The sequence below is a fragment of the Oncorhynchus tshawytscha genome, linkage group LG01 (genome assembly GCF_018296145.1).
Source record: "Oncorhynchus tshawytscha isolate Ot180627B linkage group LG01, Otsh_v2.0, whole genome shotgun sequence".
Taxonomy (NCBI): domain Eukaryota; kingdom Metazoa; phylum Chordata; class Actinopteri; order Salmoniformes; family Salmonidae; genus Oncorhynchus; species Oncorhynchus tshawytscha.
This window is the reverse complement of record NC_056429.1, coordinates 71837611-71865459: the sequence shown is the minus strand read 5'-3', so window position 1 is coordinate 71865459 and position 27849 is coordinate 71837611. Positions and strand designations below refer to the sequence as shown.

General features: G+C 43.5%; 1 protein-coding gene across 1 annotated transcript in view; it reads right to left on the bottom strand.

The window, feature by feature from the left end:
• LOC112256155 (leucine-rich melanocyte differentiation-associated protein) overlaps nucleotides 1-27849 on the bottom strand; it is a 393246-nt gene that overhangs the window by 129369 nt on the left and 236028 nt on the right. Inside the window, exons 3-4 of the mRNA XM_024429180.2 lie at nucleotides 4905-5031; nucleotides 3346-3485 (exon numbers count right to left, since the gene is read on the bottom strand). Coding sequence (XP_024284948.1) covers nucleotides 3346-3485; nucleotides 4905-5031 — 267 coding nt within the window. The remainder of the gene's footprint in view (nucleotides 1-3345; nucleotides 3486-4904; nucleotides 5032-27849) is intronic.

The following is a 27849-nucleotide window of genomic DNA, read 5'->3' as shown; positions in this document are numbered from 1 at the left end:
GTGAATGGGTTGAGGGATGAGTGAATGGGTTGAGGTTGAGTGAATGAATTGAGGGTTGAGTGAATGGGTTGAGGGTTGAGTGGATGGGTTAAGGTGGGTGGGTTGAGGGTTGAGTGGATGGGTTGAGGTAGAGTGGATAGGTTTAGATTGAGTGGATGGTTCAGAGTGGAGTGGATGGTTGAGTGGATGGGTTGAGGGTTGAGTGGATGGGTTGAGGTTGAGTGAATGTGTTGAGGGTTGAGTGAATGGGTTGAGGGTTGAGTGGATGGGTTGAGGGTTGAGTGGATGGGTTGAGGGGATGGGTTGAGGGATGAGTGGATGGGTTGAGGGATGAGTGGATGGGTTGAGGGTTGAGTGGATGGGTTGAGGTTGAGTGAATGGATTGAGGTTGAGTGCATGGGTTGAGTGGATGGGTTGAGGGTTGAATGGATGGGTTGAGTGAATGTGTTGAGGGTTGAGTGAATGGGTTGAGTGGATGGGTTGAGGGTTGAGTGGATGGGTTGAGGCATGAGTGGATGGGTTGAGGGTTAAGTGGATGGTTTGAGTAGATGGGTTGAGAGTTGAGTGGATGTGTTGAGTGAATGGGTTGAGGTTGAGTGGATGGGTTTAGGTTGAGTGGTTGGTTTGAGGATTAAGTGAATGAGTTGAGGTTGAGTGGATGGGTTGAGGTTGAATGAATGGGTTGAGGGTTGAGTGAATGGCTTTAGGTTGAGTGGATGGTTGAGGGCTGAGTGGATGGTTGAGAGCTGAGTGGATGGTTGAGGGTTGAGTGCATAGGTTGAGTGGATGGGTTGAGTGAATGTGTTGAGGGTTGGGTGAATGTGTTGAGAGTTGAGTGGATGGGTTGAGGTTTGAGTTGATGGTTGAGTGAAGGGGTTGAGGGTTGAGTGGATGGGTTGATGGTTGAGTGGATGGGTTGAGTTGATGGATGGGTTGAGGGTTTAGTTGATGGGTTGAGGGTTGAGTGGATGGGATAATGTTGAGTGAATGGTTTGAAGGTTGAGTGGATGGTTGAGTGAATGGGTTGAGGGTTGAGTGGATGGGTTGAGGGTTGAGTGGATGGGTTTGAGGGTTGAGTGGATGGTTTGAGTGGCTGGGTTGATGGTTGAATGGATGGGTTGAGGGTTGAGTGGATGGTTTGAGTAGATGGGTAGAGGGTTGAGTGGATGGGTTTAGGTTGAGTGGATGGTTGAGGGCCGAGTGGATGGTTGAGGTTGAGTGGATGGGTTTAGGTTGAGTGGATGGTTGAGGGCCGAGTGGATGGTTGAGGGTTGAGTGGATGGGTTGAGGGTTGAGTGGATGGGTTGAGGTTGTGGATGGGTTGAGGTTGAGTGAATGGGTTGAGGTTGAGTGGATGGGTTTAGGTTGAGTGGATGGTTGAGGTTTAGTGAATGGGTTGAGGTTGAGTGGATGGGTTTAGGTTGAGTGGATGGTTGAGGTTGAGTGGATGGGTTTAGGTTGAGTGGTTGGGTTGAGGATTAAGTGAATGGGTTGAGGTTGAGTGGATGTGTTGAGGTTGAATGGATGGGTTTAGGCTGAGTGGATGGTTCAGGGTGGAGTGGATTGTTGAGTGGATGGGTTGAGGGTTGAGTGGATGGGTTGAGTGAATGTGTTGAGAATTGAGTGAATGGGTTGAGGGTTGAGTGGATGGTTGAGGGTTGAGTGGATGGTTGAGGGTTGAGTGGATAGGTTGAGGGTTGAGTGAATGGGTTGAGTGGATGGGTTGAGGGTTGAGTGGATGTGTTGAGGTTGAGTGAATTGGTTGAGGTTGAGTGAATAGGTTGAGTCAATGAGTTGAGGATACGTTGAGGGTTGACTGGATGGGTTGAGGGTTGAGTGGATGGGTTGAAGGTTGAGTGGATGGGTTGAGTGTTGAGTGGGTGGTTTGAGGGGATGGTTGATGGTTGAGTGGATGGGTTGAGGGTTGAGTGAGCACCGGGCTGAGTGCATGTGGTGGTTAAAGGGCACCTGAGGCAAAACTGTCCACCTGTAGCAAGTCTTTGATCAGGGCGGAACAAGAGATCTCGAAACAAGATTATGTCATTCGAGTCTGCGTGTAAACATGACAAGTAACAATAGGCTCTGTGTCACGATGGGAGTATGACATCGCTAGAAGGTCATTTTTCCTCCTTCACAACACAGAAAGAGAGAGAGAGAGAGAGCCTCGAAGGAGCGAGAGAGAGTATTCCACCCCTCAACCCCATGGCAGTGCTGTGTATCCCATTACGAGACAGGTTGCTTCTGTGCTAGAATAATTCTGTTGTTACTGTATCCTATCTTCAACACCCAAAGTGTGTGAATTTTTCAATTTCTGTGTTCCATCTTTATGTCATTGGACTTTTAAAAAAATAGTCCAGTGAGTGCCACAACAGTTGACTGCTGCCCTCGGTAATTGAGATGGCCTCGTCGGGGGCAGGGGCCTGGCTGGGGCTTAGAGGCTGAGACTGGGGCTTCATGAACACGGCCTATTCCCTGCCCTGGGCCAGAGTTGTCATGACCTGCATACAGCCTAACCCCGTCAGACATGGAATCTGCACCAGGCTCAAATTGATGTTTTACAGTGTGACACATTATGAATATTACATAACAAGAGCATAGACAGTGTCAGCACTCAGTCAGTCAGGGCAGAACGGCTTCACTTAGCAGTAAGATAAGTATGGGAGGGGGAGAAAGAGAGAAAGAGAGAGAGAGAGAGACAGAGAGAGACAGAGAGATACAAAAAGAGTGAGGGTGAGACCGAGAGATAGAGACAGAGTGAGAGAGAAAGAGAGAGACAGAGAGGCTTACAGCCAATCGTTGGTGCTAGTAAATGATTAATACAGAACACAGAGTCAGAAATAAGCACTTAGGGCTAAAACAGACAAAAGAGAATGTGTGTTTTTTCCTTTTATCGTGTTTCATGTAAAAGAGGCTGACAAAGGGTGGTCACATTGCTTGGCTTGAGGAGAGGCTGTGATGTTTAATGCATGGTCTGCTCTGCTAGTAAACACTCATTTGTGGCGGTGACTAGTCACACATGAAATGCATTTTGCCAAACCAGAATGTGGAGAGGAAGCTTTTACAACCATGAGGTTCCATCCACAATCTGGTTGGAACAAGCAATGTTTGTTCCTCATTCAGTATAAATAAAAATACACTAAATATAAAAACTATACACAAATATAATAACCTACAAAAATTTGAACGTTAATAAAAAATAAAACAAATATTGGAAAAAAAGGATTCATGTAACTTTTATTTAAAATAAGTATGTTTAGAATCCTGAACAGGACAGAGAACAGACTCTTGTTATGACATCATCACTGTGCGACTCTTTGGCAATGACCTGTGTGTGTGAGTGTGTACCTGTATCTCTGGTAGTCGTCCTCATCCTTGTCCAGGCTGACCAGCTGGTTGGGACAGGCCTCGTTTCCCAGCAGGCTGAGGTACTGCAGCGACGGTGTCGCCTTCGCCAAGTGCTCCAGCAGCTCCTCAATGTCAGTCAGGTGTCAGCGGTCAGAGGTCAAGGAGCCAACACGGTTAATTACATTACCATTTACCCCAGACCCCCCTCACTTACACACGCACGCACACACACAGACCTCCCTCCCACACACACCACTATGAAATTCACGATGGCCTTCAGAGGGCATAGGTCATAGGCATCGTGTTGTTGTGTGAGGGAGCAGACAGAAAGGCTCAATTTAAGGCTCAGAGTTTGGCATATATTTTCCTGTTTAGTTCCCTGTATTTTCTCTCTCTCTCTTTCCACCCTCCTCTTTTTCTTCCTCTCTCTCTCTCTCTCTCTCTCCCTTTCTTCTTCTCCTTCTCTCCCCCCTCTCTCCTAGGTGGCCGGGTAAATGATGGATGCCCTGTGGTTCAAACGGTCGGTGATTCCAGAGCCGTAGCTGACGGGAAAAAAGTCCCCCCCCACCCCCCAAAAACATGAAAAAAAAAGCAACCAGCCTCCCAAACACAACCAGCCTCCCAGACACATTCATCACTAATACATTCACTTCATTGGAAAATTGAGCCCAAAAGTGTCAAAATACAAGCGCACTAATGCAGTGGTGGAGTGTGTAAAATGGCACAGCTCCACATCAGGATGTGGTCTAATTGGGCCATTAGCATGTGCAGGCCACTTCACAACCTGACTCTGAGCTTCAGAGCCGCTGACACGCACTTCTAGGAGCCCCAGTTTTAATGTTGACACGGGAGGTGTGTTTTTGCATCATTACCCTGTAGATGGATCTACTAGGGAGAGTCTACCAGGGGGGACAAGGACACATAGATAGGCTGGGTTCTTAACACTAAAGGAGGAAGTTGAAACATATTTTCCGTCTGATCATAAGTAGTGGCGCAGTGTTTGGGTTTGAGTGCTTACGGTTAACCTGGTTTACTATTCAATGAGGAAACTACATGTAGTTTTTGAATTATCGTCTCTGCAATTGTTAGGAGGTTTTCAGTATTTCCCACTACTACACTGCATGGGATATTACACTACTGGTTCATTTGTCAATGTTTATAATTGGTTATACAACTAATATATATTTAAAAGTGCTCTTTATCAAAGCATTTGGTAGGTTCAGACGTTTCTCCATTTCCCGTTTCTTCCTCAACATATCAACACAGCCCCTACTGGCTTTTATGCCTGTCTCCACTAGAGGTCCCCGTGGCTTAGAAACTAGTCTGTGGGGTCTAACCTACAACACAAAGACCCAGATACCTTTATAGTACTGCATTTACACTCACTACAAACACACTATTAGAGACTTCCACAGACTTTGAGAACACAGAGATAAAGAGTCAAATCAGAGATATAGAAGTACAACAAACAGCAAAGACAATGGCTTGTGGCCTGTAGCCTTAGCCCATGCTGAAGAATGAGAGGCAGATAGTGAATGCCGCTCTGCTTGAAAGGATATTTGGTTCTTATTGAGTGTTAGGGTGTGGAGGGTGGGTAACCTGGGCAACTGGAGGTCGTTTCCGAGCAGATTGTTGTCGACGACCAGTTCTTCCAGCCCAGTGAACGCTTTGAGGCCCGCCAGTGACCTGCGATGATAAGGCGAGAGAGAGAGAGAGAGAGAGAGAGAGAGAGAGATAGAGAGCGAGAGAGAGAGCGAGAAAGCGAGAGAGAGCGAGAGAGAAAAATAAAAATTATACGGCCTTAAGACTGTGCAGACGGCCATTACGTGCAGAAATAAATATTTCTGCCTCCCTCTTTTCACGCGTCTGGAGAGGCAGGGAGAGTTCGGGTAGGGGCCTGTCAGAGGGTTGAATGGTGTGAATTAGTGGTGCTGAGTTCCCCTGGCATGGCCTGGACCCGGGACTCAGCCACGACGAGCTTCCTTCTACGCTGGCAGGATGAGGGATGGGGGTCACCAGTCAGTAGCCAGGATTCAAAACAAAAGGCTTCAGAAATGTGGCGGGCAGGATGAATTTGTCAATGTCTTGTGCCTGGAGGCGCCCGCTTTGGCCTGACCCTAACCCTCCATTCCCAAGACAAATCACTCTGTCACACTTCACCTTCACTCCCCGGACACAAATTTAACTTGTCATCCATCATCTTCACAGCCCAACCAGTAGAATACAGAATACGTACTCCGGCAATCACAGACGGAATGGAAAGGGAAACTGTGATGGGGGTTGGTTTAAAGGTTTTAACACCAAAGTGTTTTAGTAGAAACATTTGTGTGATGCCGTCACATATTTCTCTTATGCACACAAGCACACCCACATCACACACTAAGCATAAAGATGATTGAGAGCATTACTCAGGGTAATGTTGGGGCCTTGCACAGTTCAAGCCTTGTTGAAGGTGTACAAAGCCATGTGTGTGTTGTATAATCAGTGTGACCACTAGAAATAAACTTTGATGTCAGACGTTTGAAAAGGTCGGTGAAAGTCAATAGGCTATATGGCTTCCTCGGCGTTCACAAAAAAAGCACTGGGTGTGAACTGCTCAGACCACTGCGCCACCGAAATTCAAACAGCATAATCCCTTATACTAGACCCACTGTCATTTCCACTATGTGAAATTAAGAAAAAAAATAAGAAATTAAGCAAATTGATTGCACCCAAATTAGACATTTAAATGTATAGGATTCAGATTATATTCAATATATATATATATATAGCACCCAACATGCGACTTGGACCAAACTTCTTCTTAACAATGAGTAAGATATGAAGAACACATTTTTGGCGGTTAAAAGTCACCCACGGACCCTTCAAGACATGCTAACCTCCCCTGTTATTGTAATGGTGAGAGGTTAGCATGTCTTGGGGGTATGATATAAAATGCTAACCTCCCCTGTTATTGTAATGGTGAGAGGTTAGCATGTCTTGGGGGTATGATATAAAATGCTAACCTCCCCTGTTATTGTAATGGTGAGAGGTTAGCATGTCTTGGGGTTTGATATAAAATGCTAACCTCCCCTGTTATTGTAATGGTGAGAGGTGAGCATGTCTTGGGGGTATGATATAAAATGCTAACCTCCCCTGTTATTGTAATGGTGAGAGGTTAGCATGTCTTGGGGTATGATATAAAATGCTAACCTCCCCTGTTATTGTAATGGTGAGAGGTTAGCATGTCTTGGGGGTATGATATAAAATGCTAACCTCCCTGTTATTGTAATGGTGAGAGGTTAGCATGTCTTGGGGGTATGATATAAAATGCTAACCTCCCCTGTTATTGTAATGGTGAGAGGTTAGCATGTCTTGGGGGTATGATATAAAATGCTAACCTCCCTGTTATTGTAATGGTGAGAGGTTAGCATGTCTTGGGGGTTTGATATAAAATGCTAACCTCCCTGTTATTGTAATGGTGAGAGGTGAGCATGTCTTGGGGGTATGATATAAAATGCTAACCTCCCCTGTTATTGTAATGGTGAGAGGTTAGCATGTCTTGGGGGTATGATATAAAATGCTAACCTCCCCTGTTATTGTAATGGTGAGAGGTGAGCATGTCTTGGGGGTATGATATTTGTGCGACTGTAACTTCCTCACTCATCATTATTCAATTTCATTCAGGATTATCTGCAATCATGGTAGAATTCACATGAATGTACAAGTGTTTAGAAACATTTTCTACTCTTATTTATAATAAAAGTGACTCCAAAATGACACAATACATTATTTACCATTTATTTCTATTGTGCACAACATAATCTGAAACGCAACCAAAACGAACTACAAATCCATCCAACAAGTTTGTAGAGTCACACACCTGATGTAGTCTTTAGGCGTGTCAACAATACACCCCTAACCTTTTGGGAAAAAATATATATTACTTGTTAAACAAAATCTCTTTCTCTGAACAATTGTATAAGTTTAAAAGAACATAAATGCCGAATTTGTTTGTGTTCATCATGCGTTCAGGCTACACTGTCAGCATTATATAATGGAGTCAATCATTGACATGTAAACCTGCCAGGACCTGGCTGAGACTGGATCTAATATGACTATTTTCTGACTCATGACTGTCATTTCTATACTAAATTACAAAAATAAATAAACAAGACACATGCTTCAACCACGGTAATATTATTTTCATCCAATGTGAAAAATAAAAAGGTAAACAATGAAGCGATATTAACACACCCTTCTGGTTCCTACAGTCAGCCTGAGAACACTGCCCAGCACTAGGCCCAGTCTCAACTAATACACTCTCTGATCTGGCTAGTGTCACTGTCATTATACACTGTCTGTGATTTACTCGATGTAAACATAACCATTTCATCATGTCAATCTGCAAATGGATAGCAAGACGGGGGAGAAAGAGAGAACACATTCCAACTGACTGTAAGGGAAAAGAAAAGGGAAACGAGGAACACAAGATGATCAAGGTAAAAAGGCAAAGGCATGAAGATGGACAAAGACTGTAGAACCTGAGACAGTACTCCTATTGAAATCCCCCACACATACTGTACATACAGTGTGTGTGTGTTAATGCATGCATACCTGCGTGTGTTTGTATGACACGATAGGGCCTGTAGTCCTCTGGGCTGCATTATTAACTGCTTGGTTAAAATAAGCCGCATGGCGCAGAGGGAAGGCTTATTAATTGTTGTTTTCATGTCACCACTGCTGTGTGCACCAGCAGATCTAATCAACTAAATTCACAGCTAGGGGAGAGCAGGGCCCGGCACAGCACAGCTACCAAACCCCATCCTGCTCTCTCTCTCTCTCTGTATGTGTGTGTATGTGTGTGTGTGTGTGTGTGTGTGTGTGTGTGTGTGTGTGTGTGTGTGTGTAGGGGGGATACAGTAGGGGGATTGGACTTTAATTGTCTCCAGCTTTCCCTGGCGCTCTCTGCAGATTTCCCTAACACCGACCTTTGGTTTCATTACCTTTATAAGAGCCTAGTTTTAATACGGAGTTTGCAGAACTAACAGAGTGAAAGCGCTGCAGTAAAAGTGCTTTAGTTAAAAACATGAGGAGCTCTCTTTTGTTTTCAAAAAATATAATGAGCATAATTGAACTGTGTCCCAAAGCTCCTGTGGCTGGGTAAAATGGAAAACACACACATGTGCAAAACATCAACGCACGCACGCACGCACACACGCACAAGAGGAAAGGAAAGAGGAGAAAAAAGGAAAGGAAATGAGATTAATGGAAATTGGAGAGAAAGGAGGCCAAGCAAGGAGACATGAGAGGAGACAGGTGGCTAAACAAGGAGACAGGAGAGGAGACATACCCGTGACCCAGAGGTACAGACAGAGCCAGATCGTTAGTCTAATACTAATGCAGACACATTGATTGATAAACCACCACTGACAGCCCGGCAGAGGGAAGAATACCCTCTGTGATTATTGGCTTAAAATGTCAGTCACACCTACCAATGGCGTGGGTCTGTCTCATGTCAGATGTCTTTAAGTAACGAATGAGAGGAGGATGGTAGCCTCAGATCGATCTTCTACATCTGTGAGGCAGCATTATGTCAGAACAAATCCCAGTTGACCTTTTAGTAGTGTTTAGGACTAGAGGTCAACTGAGACAGCAGCTATATCCTAACAGCTGAAGGGCCCCCATCTTGAACTAGCAACTACCATATACCGTATAGACATTCCACAAGCCTCATAGCATCCAAATATATCCTAACAAAGACCAGTCACAACAACAGACACAGAACAATCCCCACAGTTATGGAGGAATCTCTGTATTCACTTTAGCAGCTGAAACAATCTGCAGGGAACCAGATAGATCTTTTCAGACCTCTGGTCTGTTTGAGTAGGGGAAAAAATAGGAGAACCTTGAAAAGGCAAGAGGCAAAAGCCTAAGGCCTTGTTTTAACATTAAATGACTTGTGTGACTTCAAATATATTCTTGGTGGTGGAGATTCTGGAGAAGTAATGTTTTTATTCCAGTAATAAGGCCTTGGACTGGAGAAGAAATGATGTTATTCCAGTAATAAGGCCTTGGACTGGAGAAGTAATGTTTTTATTCCAGTAATAAGGCCTTGGACTGGAGAAGTAATGTTGTTATTCCAGTAATAAGGCCTTTGCCTGGAGAAGTAATGTTATTATTACAGTAATAAGGCCTTGGACTGGAGAAGTAATGTTGTTATTCCAGTAATAAGGCCTTTGACTGGAGAAGTAATGTTATTATTACAGTAATAAGGCCTTGGACTGGAGAAGTAATGTTGTTATTCCAGTAATAAGGCCTTTGCCTGGAGAAGTAATGTTATTATTACAGTAATAAGGCCTTGGACTGGAGAAGTAATGTTGTTATTCCAGTAATAAGGCCTTTGACTGGAGAAGTAATGTTGTTATTCCAGTAATACGGCCTTTGACTGGAGAAGTAATGTTATTATTACAGTAATAAGGCCTTTGACTGGAGAAGTAATGTTATTATTCCAGTAATAAGGCCTTCGACTGGAGAAGTAATGTTATTATTACAGTAATAAGGCCTTTGACTGGAGAAGTAATGTTATTATTCCAGTAATAAGGCCTTCGACTGGAGAAGTAATGTTATTATTCCAGTAATAAGGCCTTCGACTGGAGAAGTAATGTTGTTATTCCAGTAATAAGGCCTTTGACTGGAGAAGTAATGTTTTTATTCCAGTAATAAGGCCACAGACTGGAGAGCGACAGGCAAATTGACACACAGGGCAACAGATACATGTTTGATGAATTGGCCAATACTGGGGCATTGATGGCCTTCATACGTGCATAATGGACTAGCAGCAGCACACTTCAGATGGCCTGCCATGATAAGGCAGAGTAATGAATGGGAGAAGGGAGTGGGGCTGGGAAAAGTAGGATCCGGACGGGCTTTAATAAACTTAATAAGAAAAGTGAATGGAGAGAAATGGACAGACATGTCTGGGAGAGGAAATAGGAAGGAAGGGAAACGTCCATCTGTCCATCAGGCTGACAAGTCGATTAGGCTTCATTGGGCGATCACGTCACTCTGGAAGCAATTGGATGTCCTGTGATTAAAGCAGGTAGTTTACAGTACAGCAACCAGTACAGTAAGATAGGGCTTTGCTATTGGACAACAGATCTACACAGCACACCACAACAACAGCTCAAATCAATTCCAATTGTATTTGTCACATGCGCCGAATACAACTGGTGTAGTCCTTACAGTGAAATGCTTACTTACAAGATCTTTCCCAAAGACGTAGAGTTAAATAAGAACAAATTTAAAAAACACCTAAGAAATAAACACAAAGGAATGAAGCAATATAGAAGAAGTACCATACTAACTGAGGTAGATATGCACTGTGGGGTCTGAAATTATTGACACCCTTGATAAAGATGGGGTTGTTACACCTCAAAAAGCACAAGAAAGTGGATTTCTGAGAAATTAAGTAAATTGATTGCACCCAAATTTGACATTTGAATTTATACAATTCAGATTTATATTCAAGAAATATAGACCCAAACGTCCGACTTGGACCAAACTTCTCCCGAACAATGAGTGAGACATGAGGAACACACTTATTTGGTGGTTAAAAGTCACCCACAGACCCCCCCAAGACATGCTAACCTCCCCTGTTATTGTAATGGTGAGAGGCCATCTTGGGGGTATGATCTTTACCCTTTGTAACTTTCTCACTCATCATTATTCACAATTCATTCAGGATTATCTGTAATCATGTTAGTAACCACATGAATGTACATGTGATTAGAAACATTATATTTCTTATTTACAAGTGACTCCAAAATGACCCAATACATTATTTACCATTCATTTCTAACCCCTAAGCTACTCGGGGCAGCAGGTAGCCTAGTGGTTAGAGCTTTGAGCCGGTAACCGAAAGGTTGCAAGATCAAATCCCCAAGCTGACAAGGTAGAAATCTGTTGTTCTGCCCCTGAACAAGGCAGTTAACCCACTGTTCCTAGACTGTCATTGTAAATAAGAATTGTTCTCAATTCTGAAACAAAAACAAAACAAACTGCAAATGCATCCAACAAGTTTGTAGAGTTACATGCTGATGTAGTCATTGCGGGCTATGAATATGGGACCAAATACTCAACTTTGGACTACTATTTCTAAGACTATTTAAGAGTGTCAAAATGTTTTACCCCCTACATTTGAGAAAAAAATATTACTTGTTAAACAAAATATGTTATATTGTTCTCTGAACAATTGTATTAGTATTAGCCAACATTTCCCAAATTGTGGCCTCCCGGGTGGTGCAGTGGTCTAAGGCACTGCATCGCAGTGTTAGCTAGCCACCAGAGACTCATGGTTTGAGCCCAGGCTCTGTCGCAGCCGGCTGCGACCGGGAGGTCCATGGGGCGACGCACAAAGTGGGCTGTCATGTGCCTTTTAGGAGTGGCTTCCGTCTGACAACTTTACCATAAAGACCTGATTGGTAGTGTGCTGCAGAGATGGTTGTCCTTCTGGAAGTTTTCCAGAATTCTTACATTTAAGAATGATGAAGGCCACTGTGTACTTGGGGATTTTCAATAGTACCCTTCCCCAGAGTACCAATCCTGTCTCGGAGTTCTACAGACAATTCCTTAAACCTCATGGCTTGGTTTCTGCTTTGACATGCACTGTCAACTGTGGGACCTTATACAGACAGGTGTGTGCCTTTCCAAATCATGTCCAATCAATTGAATTTACCACAGGTAGACTTCAATCAAGTTGTAGAAACATCTCAAGGATGATCAATGAAAACAGGATGCACCTGAGATGAATTTCAAGTCTCATAGCAAAGGATTTGAATACTTTGTGTTTTAATAAATTTCCTAAAATTAAAATAAAAACAGTTTTCGCTATGTCATTGTGGGGTATTGTGTGTAGATTGATGAGGATTTTAAAAGAAATCCATTTTAGATTAAGGCTGTAATGTAACAAAATTTGCAAAAAGCCAAGGAGTCTGAATACTTTCCAAAGGCACCTTATGTATTTGTGCTTATGTGCCTGTGTGTGTATGTGTGTGCGCACACCTGGGTGCTTGCATGCATGCGTATCTATGTGTGCATGTGTCTTTCTGATGAAAAGCTTTCGTGTGGTCCATCATATAGAGGGAGTCTATCATAATTCATGAGTGGACATGGCTGGGTCGTCCCTCAAAACCCATCGATCATCTGCCACGCAGTGACAGGCCTCTAGTGATTATTTGCTTTTAGGTGAACGTAATGATGAATACTGTAATGATGGGGGCAAACTGACAGAGCCATGGAGGAAGCTTTGGTTTTGGTGTGCACTTGCGTTTGTCTGTGTCTGTGTCTGTGTGTGTGTCTGTGTGTGTGTGTGTGTGTGTGCAGCAGTACATTGCTACAAATTGACAAAGAGAATAGATTTTCAGCTCAGTCTCACAGAGGGATGAGGGCATGTGTCATATGAAGAGACAACTAATCATTCTATACTAACATTCACAAAAAACATTGCTGCACAGAGACCATACAGCATGAAGAGGAATGTGGCTTCTCCACATGTAGGCCTAATATAATAGATTCATTCACAGGGTCAAATTACAAGGTTTTCTCTGATTAGTAGTTGTGAATCTAATCTTATAAAAGCCTAACTAATATTGTTTTTTGTCAACTTGGAGTCAGTGTAGTAACTTATACTGTGTCTACCATCATAATACAGTGAACTGGTTCAAAGGGCTGACACGCCCTAACAGACAGACAGCCCCCCCAAACAGGTCAGTCAGTGATGGACCTTTAAGTTCTGCCTGGGCCAAGCCAGGGTCAAACCTGGATTATTAGGTCAACCTTATCTCAGTCTCGTCCTTATCCCTCGGCCAAGCTGATCCAGGATCAGTTATAAGGGAGGGAAGAGATATGTGAAGGGAGACCCAATTCCAGGCCAATCTGACCCTAGAGCAGTGACTTTGAAGTGGGCACCATGAAGGAAAAGGATCAGTCCCTGTATTATTCACTGGACTGTCAGCTCTACTACCAGCTATAATGACATGGGAAAGAATATGAACCATATCTACACATACACTCTCCCCAGAGAGCAGAGAGCCATGGCAGAGCGTCTATAACTCAATACCACAGACCGATATGACTTTCGCACTAACCAAATCATTTTCAAACCACATTCTCACATCTGAAATATTAGATATTGTGTGTATAAAGGCTGGTTTAGTCCTTCTGTCTGTAGACAGTTGTCGCAGGAACATTATGAACATTGTACTGTCGTCCGCATTCTATTTTCACGTGACAGTGAATGACATTCTATCCTTCGCATAAACGAGCAAACATGGAGGAGGAAGTTTCTTTGCTCCTAATATTTTTAAGTGCTGCCCTGCACCTGAATAGGAGAAGTTAGAGGATAAGTTACTTAAGGGCTCAGGCACACCAATAGCGTTTGCTGGCTGAGAGTACTTAGCACCTTTGAACATAGTGCCGGCCATAATTTGAGAACTTAGTGGGTGAAAATACTGTCAGTCAGACATCTACATCGGGTGGTCTTTAAAACACAGCGCACTGAACGATCGGCAGACGAACGCTAGAAACATATTTTGTGCGAGCCTTAAGGGAAGTAAACAGTAAGAGACAACAACATGGAGGGTGGCAGGTAGCCTAGTGGTTAGAGGCAGGTATCCTAGTGGTTAGAGGCAGGTAGCCTAGTGGTCAGAGGCAGGTATCCTAGTGGTTAGAGGCAGGTAGCCTAGTGGTCAGAGGCAGGTATCCTAGTGGTTAGAGGCAGGTATCCTAGTGGTTAGATGCAGGTAGTCTAGTGGTTAGAGGCAGGTAGTCTAGTGGTTAGAGACAGGTAGTCCAGTGTTTAGAGGCAGGTAGCCTAGTGGTTAGAGACAGGTAACCTAGTGGTTAGAGGCAGGTAGCCTAGTGGTTAGAGGCAGGTAGCCTAGTGGTTAGAGCGTTGGACTAGTAACCGGAAAGGTTACAAGATTGAATACCCGAGCTGACAAGGTAAAAATCTGTTGTTCTGCCCCTGAACAAGGCGGTTAACCCACTGTTCCTAGGCCGTCACGGAAAATAAGTTGTTCTCAACTGACTTGCCTAGTTAAATAAAAATAATAAAAAATAATAAAAAATGGAGAATACCATACTCTCGTTTGGGAGATGAGAGCAGACGATCACATACTGTGTTCTCATTACCCATGAATGCCAGCGGCAACATACGACAGGCTCCTATCACTTGCTGCACCCTATGTACATCGTCAACAAACTCATCACCTGCCAATTTCAGCAGGTAAGTAATAGGCTAGGCCTACTCAATGATAAAAAGAGCCTCAGTAGTCGATTGTGCTACGGTGCTGAAAGGATAGCGACAGTTGGCGGTCACCAGCATAGCAATGCAAGTATAGGCCAGGCTGACGAGTTGAATGGAATTCAAATGAGTTAACCTCAACCCAATTGAGATGGTTTGGGATGAGTTGGACCGCAGAGTGAAGGAAAAGCAGCCAACAAGTCATCAGTATATGTGGGAACTTCTTCAAGACTTTTGGAAAAGCATTTCAGGTGAAGCTGGTTGAAAGAATGCCAAGAGTGTGCAAAGCTGTCATCAAGGCAAAGGGTGGCAACTTTGAAGAATCTAAAATCTAAAATCTATTTTAATTCGTTTAACACTTTTTGGGTTAATACATGATTCCGTGTGTGTTATTTCAAAGTTTTGATGTCTTCACTATTATTTGTAGAAAATAGTAAAAAATAAAGAAAAACCCTTGAATGAGTAGGTGTGTGGACTGGTACTGTATATATGGAGTTAACCCTGAGTTAACCTGCCCTGGAGGCAGGTTAGTTCTGAAGCATTCGTGCCATAGAAATATACCTGGCTAAAAGGTGAGCCACTTTCGTGGTACCGGTTATCCCGAGTTGAACTCTGGCGTCGGGAGGGAGAGTTGTCCGGTCTGTCGGAAATCCCTCACAGCGGTGCAAACACATGACCTTTATTTTAACAGGGAGTCCCATTGAGACCAAAGGAGCCCTGCATTTGACAATTTCACACATTTGACAAAATATAAGACAATACAAAAATACAGACACAAGGAAAACAATCACTTTCCTCAACAGAGGTCCTCAATCAACATTTTGAACTGCTCAGGGGGCATCAATGTATCTAGTTTAAAGGAACTCAGAAGATTGTTCCATACATGGGGTACATAGGAATTAAAAGCTGTTTTTCCTAAGTCTGTAGCAACAGACAGAATTGCCAGAGTTAGCTATCCCTGTGAGCGAGTATGGTAACTCGTATTTATATGGGTAAGTAATGTGGGAGTTTTTTGCAATAGGGCTTTATAAATGAATAAAATGCAGTGTTTTGACCTACCCAACATCAAAGAGGGCCAACCTACTATTGGGTTCAGGTCTGGAGACTGGCTAGGCCACTCCAGGACCTTGAGATGCTTCTTACGGAGCCACTCCTTAGTTGCCCTGGCTGTGTGTTTCGGGTCGTTGTCATGCTGGAAGACCCAGCCACGACCCATCTTCAATGCTCTTACTGAGGGAAGGAGGTTGTTGGCCAAGATCTCGCGATACATGGCCCCATCCATCCTCCCCTCAATACAATGCAGTCGTCCTGTCCCCTTTGCAGAAAAGCATCCCCAAAGAATGATGTTTTCACCTCCATGCTTCACGGTTGGGATGGTGTTCTTGGGGTTGTACTCATCCTTCTTCTTCCTCCTTGCACAGCGAGTGGAGTTTAGACCAAAAAGCTCTATTTTTGTCTCATCAGACCACATGACCTTCTCCCATTCCTCCTCTGGATCATCCAGATGGTAATTGGCAAACTTCAGACGGGCCTGGACATGCTCTGGCTTCAGCAGGGGGACCTTGCATGTGCTGCAGGATTTTAATCCATGACGGCGTAGTGTGTTACTCATGTGTTTCTTTGAGACTGGTCCCAGCTCTCTTCAGGTCATTGACCAGGTCCTGCCGTGTAGTTCTGGGCTGATCCCTCACCTTCCTCATGATCATTGATGTCCCACGAGGTGAGATCTTGCATGGAGCCCCAGACCGAGGGTGATTGACCGTCATCTTGAACCTCTTCCATTTTCCAATAATTGCGCCAACAGTTGTTGCCTTCTCACCAAGAAGCTTGCCTATTGTTCTGTAGCCCATCCCAGCCTTGTGCAGGTCTAAAATTTAACCCTGATGTCCTTACACAGCTCTCTGGTCTTGGCCATTGTGGAGAGGTTGGAGTCTGTTTGATTGAGTGTGTGGACAGGTGTCTTTTATACAGGTAACGAGTTCAAACAGGTGTTAATACAGGTAATGAGTGGAGAACAGGATGGCTTCTTAAAGAAAAACTAACAGGTCTGTGAGAGCTAAAATTCTTACTGGTTGGTAGGTGATCCAATACTTATGTCATGCAATAAAATGCAAATTAATTACTTAAAAATCATACAATGTGACTTTCTGGATTTTTGTTTTAGAATTCCGTCTCTCGCAGTTGAAGTGTACCTATGATAAAAATTACAGACCTCTACATGCTTTGTAAGTAGGAAAACCTGCAAAATCAGCAGTGTATCAAATGCTTGTTCTCCCGACAGTATCTATAAGCAGGAGCATGATCAATGTGGGGACCATCCAAAGTATAAGCTTAAATCATTAGCGTCATTTTTATGCACTCTAAAAAACAACATACACTTAGTTTTTTTTTAACCTGCATTCAATACTGATTTAAGTTCAATAAAGGTTCTCTGTAAAACAATGACAGCAGACCGTAGTTCAGATAGAGCCTGGTCAACAGCGGGGGAAATAGCATTTACACAACAGTATCGTCCGCATATAGGTGCAAATTACTTCTTTTTTCATTTTTACACACAAACCAATATTGTTAATATATATAGTAAAAAGCACTGAATTTACCCCTGCGGGACACCTTTCGTTATGTCCAGAAAACCTGTTTTAACACCATCAGTAGATACACATTTATATCTGTCTGTAAAGTAAGCCAGCTGATCTTGGCCAATTGAGGAAAGCCTCTGAATTAGTTAACCTCATCCACCACCAATGTATAGCACCCACCTGGGTGATGTACGGTGACCATTTCTGTGGCAGAACAATCACCACACATCAGCTATCAGGTGGAGAGGTGAGGAGTGGTCTATGCCAATTAGGAATGAGGGGGATGATAAGGTGGCCATGATGGAATGAAAAAAGGACATGTTTGTAGTGTTTCTTTTTTGAATACCCTATCATTTAAAGTGTTAAACAAACCTGTTGAGGTTCAATTCATGTTAACTTAGTGAAATTATTCATGCATAGGATATTTCAGCTTTAACATGAATGTAAGACAATGTGCTATGTATACAATTAAATCTCTTTTGTTAGCATATAATGTAACCCTGCATCAACTTCAGTCTCAACCAGGATTCCATCATACATGTCAAGCAGTGCAGTTTCAGCTCTGTCTGTCTGTGGCCTCTCTTCCTCGGTGCGCACTGTCACTGTGTCCGTTTCCATCTTGTCCTGTTGTGTATATAACATTTCACATAAACCCTGTTTCTTGTCTGCATCGAAGTAGCGGTCCTTGTACCTAGCATCAAGCATGGTGGCGACACAGTAAAGAGGCTCAGAGAGAATGCCACCGAATTGCTTGTTCACAGCCTCGGGTACTTTTGTAAGTTTTAACCCCACGGTCTGTGTCGGCAGTTTTGTTGAGCAGGCGTTTCAATGCCATGACAGAGGGTATCGCGTCTGCTGCAGATGCAGTTGATGAGCTTATTTCTCCAGTCAGTTGTTCGAATGGTGCTAGGAGTGTGTTCATGTTTCCAAGTTTCAAACATGTTCTCAAATGCCAATGAAATGGCAGCAGCGGTATGAGAACCAGCACATTCTTGAACATGCAATACAGCTTTCCTCAGTATGAAATCCTCGTCCACCCACTGTGCTGTCAGACAGCATGCTCATGGGGCTGACATAGCTGGTCCAAATGTCAGTCGTGAAACTAATAGCAGTGACGCCCATAGCAAGTAGCTCATGGATGTTTTTCAACAATATTGTGTAACACCTGTAGGGCAACATCTGAAAAATAGCGCCTACTTGGTAGTGTGTACCGGTGCTCGACCAGTCGGTGAAAGCCAACATCATCCACAACAGAGAACCGTTCTTGTCAAGGGCAATAAATTCCATTGTCTTGGCGTTAATGGTTTCACTTTTGTGTTGTCCACTGAAATGTTCTTACTCTTTCAAATGACTGCTGGACTTGAACTTGTTACGTTGTTGGAAGTGTGCACTTACAATGTTTCTGCTTTTGTTCTGTGTAGCGCTGTATTTTTGGTGGTGACATCTTCATCATGTCTACATCTACATCTACATCATCTACATCAACTACATCATGCTGTGGGGATGTTTTTCAGTGGCAGGGAATGGGAGACTAGTCAGGATCGAGGAAAGGATGAACAGCGCAAAGTACAGAGAGATCCTTGATGAAAACCTACTCCAGAGTGCACAGGACCTCAGACTGTGGCGACGGTTCACCTTCCACCAGGACAACGACCCTAAGCACACAGCCAAGACAACGCAGGAGTGGCTTTGGGACAAGTCTCTAAATGTCCATAAGTGGCCCAGCCAGAGCCTGAAACTTGAACCCGGTCGAACATCTCTGGAGAGACCTGAAAATAGCTGTGTAGCAATGCTCCCTATCCAACCTGAGAGAGCTTGAGAGGATCTGCTGAGAAGAATGGGAGAAATTCCCAAAATACAGGTGTGCCAAGCTTGTAAAGTCATACCCAAGAAAATTCGATGCTGTAATCGCTGCCAAAGGTGAAGCGTCTGAATACTTGCATAAATGTGATATTTCATTGTTTTTTAAAAATACATTTGCAAACATTTCATAAACCCTGTTTTTGCTTTGTCATTATGGGGTATTGTGTTTAGATTGATGAGGGGGAAAAAACAATGTAATCCATTTTTGAATAAAGCAAAGGTTGAATTGCTGCAAAGAAACCATTACTAAAGGACACCAATAAGAAGAAGAGACTTGCTTGGGTCAATAAACACAAGCAATTAGACCGGTGGAAATCTGTCCTTTGGTTTGATGAGTCCAAATCTGAGATATTTGTTTCTACGCATGTGTGGTTCCCACCGTGAAGCATGGAGGAGGTCTGATGGTGTGGGGGTGCTTTGCTGGTGACACTATCAGTGATTTAATTAGATATCAAGGCACACTTAACCAGCATGACTACCACAGCATTCTGTGTAAAATATTTGGTCCTTTAAAAACCTGCTGTATGTAAAACATAATGAAGTTTGTTTCCAACATTAGGGCTGTAAAGAAGTTACATCCGCTTGGTGTTTTGTTTCCTTGCCACGATACTAACGAGTACAGATACTGGTTTCCTCCTGGCCCTAATTTTAGGGCTAATTAAAACGTTTTGAAAGCAGTCGCTGTGGATTCCTCCGCCAACCACAGTTGCCATCGACTACGCTCAGCTCTACCCTCCTCCTCCACCTAAACATTACCCATCTGCCCCCTCCCCATGTCCTCAGGATGTGTATCAGCTGTGTTCCTGCCGCGTTGAGAGCTGTGAGGAGCACGTAATGAAGACTACGACAACAGTCTGACTACACCCAGTGTAGAAGACATGTAGGAACCTGGTTTCTCAGTGAAGGGTCTAATTGGTACCGGTGGTACTTCCTTCTAACAAACCTGTGCTCTACAGGAAATAGGAGATGTCCGTAACGGCATTACGACAAATAGAACAAGTTTAAAAAGATATTCAAATATTTTATATTATTGAAACACATTACATCATCACAACATACATTTAGTATCGTTATCATACATATTACGTACCGAATTGAATTCTTATACCATATTAATTTGATCACTCTTTTGTTGCCGAGAATTTTCCTGCACCACAGGAAATGCCAGATAAACTTAGTGATTTGCATAAATTCACTGAAAACCCACACTAACACGTGATTATATTAACAGTGTTGCACTTTTCATGTAGCCTATTTTTGGCCAGCTAATTGACTAACCACTGATCAAGCAAGATCTAATGGACTAAACGTTCAAATCATGTTGCTGCAGGATTATTTTGCTGTGACAATATAGGTCAAATTACAATGCTACACCTGTACCAAACTAACAGTTGAATTGAGTTCAACATAATTCATTAACATATGTGTAATTAAAAGTAGCCTGGTTTGGTGTGTAATAACCACAGTGACATAGAACGACAATACTCTACTATGCATCTACACCAGTATGCGAGCCCCACCCTCCATCCAGCTCCCTTCATCAGCCTGTTATTATGATATAATTAGCTGTCGTTCCAGTGTATCATTAAGAGGTTCACTAAGTGTCAGGTACAGAAGCGTCTTAGGAAGTGACACGGGAAAGCAATATCGTTTGAAAATGTAACGGCATGGTAATTAAATAATCTACAGCATCAGGAGAAGGCAGGCACAGAAGTGATAATTAGACTAGTATTCATACCAATTAAAATCTCTATATAAGCCCTTGTTTTAGATATACAGTGGAGTCCAGAAGTATTGGATCCCTTGATAAGGATGAGCATTTTTTTTTACTGTAAAAAACATAATAGAAATACTATGCAACAAGAAAATTATATACACTGGACAAAAATATAAATGCAACAAGCAACAATTTCCAAGGTTATACTGAGTTACAGTTCATATAACGAAATGCGTCATTTGAAATAAATAAATTAGGCCGTAATCTATGGATTTTACATGACTGGGAAAACAGATATGCATCTTTTGGTCACAGATATACAATATATATACAGATAACAGATATAATATATACAAATACATGCACAGTTGAAGTAGGAAGTTTACATACACGTAGGTTGGAGCCATTAAAACTTTTTTTTGTTTGTTTTTTAATTTTACCCCCTTTTTCTCCCCAATTTCGTAGAATCCAATTATTAGTAGTTACTATCTTGTCTCATCGCTACAACTCCCGTACGGGCACGGGAGAGACGAAGGTCAAAAGTCATGCGTTCTCCGAAACACAACCCAACCAAGCCACACTGCTTCTTAACACAGCGCGCATCCAACCTGGAAGCCAGTCGCACCAATGTGTCGGAGGAAACACTGTGCACCTGGTGACCTTGGTTAGCGCGCACTGCACCCGGCCCACCACAGGAGTGCATGGTGCGCGATGAGACAAGGATATCCCTACTGGCCAAACCCTCCCTAACCCGGACGATGCTAGGCCAATTGTGCGTCGCCCCACAGACCTCACAGTCGCGGCCGGCTGCGACAGAGCCTTAGTGCGAACCCAGAGTCTCTGGTGGCACAGCTAGCGCTGCAATGCAGTGCCCTAGACCACTGCGCCACCTGGGAGGCCCTAAAAATTGTTTTTCAACCACTCCACAAATGTCTTGTTAACAAACTATAGTTTTGGCAAGTCAGTTAAATGTCAGGTATTGTGAAAAACTGAGTTTAAATCTATTTGGCTAAGGTGTATGTAAACTTCCAACTTCAACTGTATATAAGTATATGGACACCCATTCAAATTTGTGGATTCGGCTATTTCAGCCACACCCGCTGCTGTCCAGTGTACAAAATCGAGCACACAGCCATGCAATCTCTATAGACAAACCTAGGCCGTAGAATGGCCTTACTGAAGAGCTCAGTGATATTCAACGTGGCACCGTCATAGGATGCCACCTTTCTAACAAGTCAGATGGTCAAAGTTCTATCCTGCTAGAGCTGCCCCAGTCTAAGTGTAAGTGCTGTTATTGTGACGTGGAAAAGTCTAGGAGCAACAACAGCTCAGCTGCGAAGTGGTAGGCCACACAAGCTCACAGAACGGGACTGCCGAGTGCTGAAGCACGTAACGTATAAAAATGGCCTGTCCTCGGGTGCAACACTGACTACCGAGTTCCAAACTGCCTCTGGAAGAACTGTACGTCGGGAGTTTCATGAAATTAGTTTCCATGTCCGAGCAGCCGCACACAAGCCTAAGATCATCATGCGCAATGTCAAAAGTCAGCTGGAGTGATGTAAAGATCTCCGCCATTGCAGTGGAAACACGTTCTCTGGAGTGATGAATCACGCTTCACCATTTGGCAGTCCAACGGACTAATCTGGGTTTGGCGGTTGCCAGGAACACGCTACCTGTCTTAATGCATTGGGCCAAGTGTAAAGTCTGGTGGAGAGGGAATAATGCTCTGGGGCTGGTTTTCATGCTTTGGGCTAGGCACCTTAGTTCCGGTGAAGGGTAATTTTAACACTACAGCATACAATGATATTCTAGATGATTCTTTGCTTCCAACTTGTGGAAACAGTTTGGGGAAGGCCCTTTCCTGTTTCAGCATGACGATGCCCCGTGCACCAACCGAGGTCCATACAGAAGTGGTTTGTCAAGATCAGTGTGGATGAACTTGACTGGCCTGCACAGAGCCCTGACCTCAACCTGATCGAACACCTTTGAGATGATTTGGAACAGCGACTGCGAGCCAGGCCTATTTGCCCAACATCAATGCACGACCTTACTAAGGCTCTTGTGGCTGAATGGAAGCAAGTCACCACTGCAATGTTCCAACATCTAGTGGAAAGCCTTCCCAGAAGAGTGGAGGCTGTTATAGCAGCAAAGGGGGGACCAACTCCAGATTAATGCTCATGATTTTGGAATGAGATGTTTGACAAGCAGATGTCCACATACTTGTGGTCATGTAGTGTACCTTGAAAAAAAGGTAGGGGCATGTGTCAGAAAACAAGTCAGTATCAGATATGTATCAGATATGACCAAAATAACTCAACACATTCCTTAATCTTGATACAAAACCCAACCTTGATACAAAACCCAACAGAACTATACCCCAATCTCCAGAGTTAGTGCCTATGTCCATCTGGGTTGTTGGTGTTTTTGTAAACTTTTCAAAAGCCTTCAATCAAAATAAATGGGGCATGTGGTTGGTTTCTCCATGCAAATGGGATTCAGATCCAGTTAACCAAGAGCAAACGCGCACCTCTTCACTGAAGACTGTCTTTAAACAGAAGAGGAGAAGGCCTACTGTACCTGCACTCGTGGTCTCTTTCTTTTGAAGATGGCCTTGATAGCGCCCTGACATGACAGTCTAAAGAGAGGCATGTGATCGTCTATCTGCCTAATGCTAACATTGGACGCTAGCTCAGCTTTTTGGGAAAGAGAACATTTCTCTCAGCCTCCTTCTTTCATATTCGACCTCCCTCACATCCTTCTTCTCTCTCTCTCTCCTTCACTCTCCCTCCCTCCTCTCTTACTGCTGCTGGCCCATTACCTCTACAGAGCGGGCCTCATTAAAGAAGGCAAGTCTAGTCAAATCCTTCTGTAATTCGGTGGAGGTGAATTGCTGTCAACATCATTAACCGTCATTTCCCAACTCACTTCACAACTTATGAAGTGTTCTTTATTGTGTAATGATCCAAATCTCTCCAAATCGTCTCTCTTCAAAGGGCCTGGAAGACATACCACCCACCCAGCCGCCTGCCTGACTGCCTGGCTGAGGTTGACATGTCAGAGGCCCCAGCAGATTAAACCTGGCTCTATCATTACGGGAACTTCTTTCTGTTTAAACGGAACGAGCGTTTCATCCTGCGCTCCAACTAGCAGGTAACGTTACTCAGACCAGGCCGAGCATAAGGAGAAAGGAGAGAGAGGAAGACAAGAAAAGAAAATCTGTAGAAAAGTATACATTTTTTATTTTACCCTTATTTAACTGGGCAAGTCAGTTAAGAACAAATTCTTAATTAAAATGATGGCCTACCGGGTAACAGTGGGTTAACTGCCTTGGTCAGGGGCAGAACAACAGATTTTTACCTTGTCAGCTCAGGGATTCTATCCAGCAACCTTTCGGTTACTGGCACAACGCTCTAACCACTAGGCTGCCTGACGCCCTGTTATACAATGACTTGATGTATGAAGCATGCATTATGTTTTGTCTTCATCACTACGTAAGCAAAGAAGTAGGTTCTGGACAAATTCCCGCATTCTTTTTCTGGATCCATTTGAATGGTGTTTACTGATAGCTCAGGCATCTGATGAAGCACCATTTGGACAGACTGGTTCCATAGCAAATTAGCCTGAGAGCTGGCCTGCTTGTCATGCCATGAGCTGTCCACTGAGTCACTGTCTTGAGAAAAAGCCCCTTTTGTGTGTCGGCCATTATGTGTCCCACTGGGTCCAGTGTCACGCTATGAGATGTCCTCCAGGCCTTGTGTTGGGGAAAGCCCCTTTTGTACAGCGACCATTGTGTGTCCCCAGTGCCGAGCCCCCCGCCAGGCAGGGACATAGAGACAGTGCAGCAAGAGGACTCTTCTCAGGGTTCTAAGACTCTACAGTGAATCTTCAAATGATTTAGCCAAACAAAGAGGGCCGCTGGGCCGGAGAAGAGGGGAGACACGGACAACTAGATGAATAAGCAACATCTATTACTGGGGTGGGCCTGACCTATGGGCCCCCACACCATGGCACCACATTTCACACCAAATTGCCTCATATTGGAGTTGACACTCCTGGAGTGGATACACTGGCCCCCTGACTAGGTTAGCCGTCCGAGCCGAAGAGAGGAGAGGGAAAGTGAAAAACCACCAAGACGGGGGCCAGCGTTGGAACGAGCGGAGGGAGAGATGGAAAGGGGGCTATAAAGGAAAAATCACGCATAATAGGTCTTGGTTTGTTTTAAAGTGAGACAAAATGGCTCAATTTGAGCACTTAGGCTCTCTGAATGGTCCTGGGTGATCTACAAGAGGAACATGCGAGGGGACAAGCGCGTCAGCCCCCTGATCAGGAGACTATAAGGGGAACAAAGCTGGATGTCCAACAGGCTTACCAGGAAACTGGAGTGGATTGGGCTGCTCTCTAAAGCTTGTTTCAGCCTCCCTCTCGGCTTTGGCTTTGCCCCCTGAAAAGTGCTGCTTGCTTCTACCCAAACCCTTTTCACTCGGTCATACTATCCCCTCTCTCTACATTGTATATTCACAATGGCAAAAATAAACACAGTGCTCATATTTGTTTAACAAATTATAGGTAGGTGTAAGCTGGTAGGTAGGTCTAAGGGTAGTAACACAAAAAGGTATTATTCACCATAGAAATATAATCTGATTCTATGGTATTCACTAAGTGCACCATAATGAATATCTATTGACATAAATGGGGCATTGTTTTAGACTGAAAGTGATTATACCTGCTCTTCACTGTTGAACAAGTTCTAAAAGCTTGTTTTCCTCTGTCATTACCTCGATGGAAACCGTTTTAAGAGTTAAGAGACAGTGCGTCGGGAGGTGAGAAAAAAAAACCCGAAAAGAAATGTTAAAAAACGCACAACCTCATCACAGTTAGTCAATACAGCGTTAATTAATCTAATAACAATCCGCCCTGAAAAATATACCCCTGAACTGACAAGAAGACATCCAGTCTAGCAGAGAAGCAGACACCCTGAGCAGCACATTCACACATTGCCTAAGATCACAGGCTCTGAACAGAGAGCCGTCTTAAGCAGCCACTAATTAGCTGGAGGAGAAAGAGAAAATATGTCTCAGGTTCATGGACCAAGCGTGAAACGCTGTGATATGACATGGCAGACAAAAACACAGCTGATCTTTTTATAGCCACTGGTGTGAAAGAAAAATCAAATAAAAAACAACAGAGTTATGGCTCTTTTTGGAAGGGCTGTATTGTTGGGTGTTTGAGACTGAGGTGGCTTGTCGTTTGCGGTGACGCTAAACCTAGATTGACAGTGGATGTAAGCGTGTTTGGCACAATGATGTGATGTCAGCTGACCTGTGAGGCCTGTTTGTTGTGGCCACATGGTTTCTGTAGTAACCAGGAGGACACAAGAGAGCAACAAAGGCACTGAGCAGGGTCGAGCTAACCACCATTGGTTAAGATATGCCTCTCCATAAATGAACAGTACAACTCATTACTATCGTGCCTTTCAGTTGTTAGTTGTCAATGTGTTTCAAATAAACATTTAAGCTAAAGGTTCAATGTACATGACATTCACATTCTCAATGATTCAAAGTTTATTAATATAACCATTATGTGTATCATTACCATGGCTAATAATAGTCTAAAACCATTTTAGCTAAGTGAGAGCACGACTGACTGATATCTGACGGACAAATTACGAAAATCTGAAAAACGAGTTCCATTAAGGAGAAGGGGAGGGAGGGGTGTGCATTAAAACTAAAATATAATAAAACCCTAGTATATCATAGTGTTTAACACCTCTGAAAACACGACAAGCTTCTTTATCTAAGGTGTAGGAATGGAGAGCGAACACCTTTTCAAACAATGAAACAATTTTAAAATCAGTACCTGGTATCAGATCCAGAGCCATTCAAACAGAATGATAATGGCTTCGCTCATTCAGACAGTCAGTAAGACAGTCAGTCAGTCAGTCAGTCAGTCAGTCAGTCAGTCAGTCGCCTTGCAAATGGAAATGTGGAGAAAGCTGTGAGGGGGAATCATTTTATCTAGTTGACACACATTACAACGGGGGGAATTTCAAAAGAGGAAGATGGAAGCTTTCAGGTCAATTATGGTGTCAGGACTGTCAGCTTGCTATGAAATATATACCTTTGAAGAACACTTTAGTGTCAGAATGAGAGAGGAGAGGAGAGGGCTGCATAGGGGAGACATACTGTTAGACACACAGACCTATACGAATATGATAGGAGCACGCAGAGTAAAAACTGGCAAGATAATGGACCATTTTCTCACTGAACACTTTGTCAAGGGGGAGCAGACAGACAATCTTCACATTGCTGATGTGATATGGCGATGATGATTAATGATTACTGTGCTATATAAGTGGATTGAAACAGAGGCAAGATGGCACTGCAGAGATGGATAGCTGACGACTTACACATTCTGCTATTTAGTTTTTTTACACTGATCAACTTTTTTTTGTATATAATATTTTCTCCATTTCCTATGACCGCAAACAGATTCTGGACATCAGAACAGCGATCAGTAACCATGATTTGGATGAAGATTTCTACTTCAATGGCAGCAGTCGGCAGCTGTGGATGGACTGGTAATCCCAGACCAGGCCCTAATCCACGGGACTCGAAAGAGGAAGAGACGGTGCAAGAGAGGCAAACGAGACTACGTTGACAAGTAAACAAACCATCTCTACCCTCCCTTCTATTGACAAATGTACAATCACTAGAGAACAAACTGGATGAGCTCCGTCGATACTATCCTATGAACGGGACCTGAAGAACTGTAATATCCTATGTTCCTCAGAGCCGTGCTGAACAAGGACATGGATAATATACAATTAGCTGTTTTTTCTATGCATTTTCAAGACTGAACAGCAGCTTCGGATCAGGTTAAGGGGGAGGTGTGTGTCTTCTTGTTACCAACAGCTGGTGCGCGATCTCTAATGATAAGGAAGTCTCAAGGTTTTGCTCACTTGAGTTAATGATAAACTGCAGACCATACTATTTACAAAAATAGTTCTGAGCAATATTTTCGAAGCGGTCTGTCTATTTACCACCACAAACCGATGCTGGCAC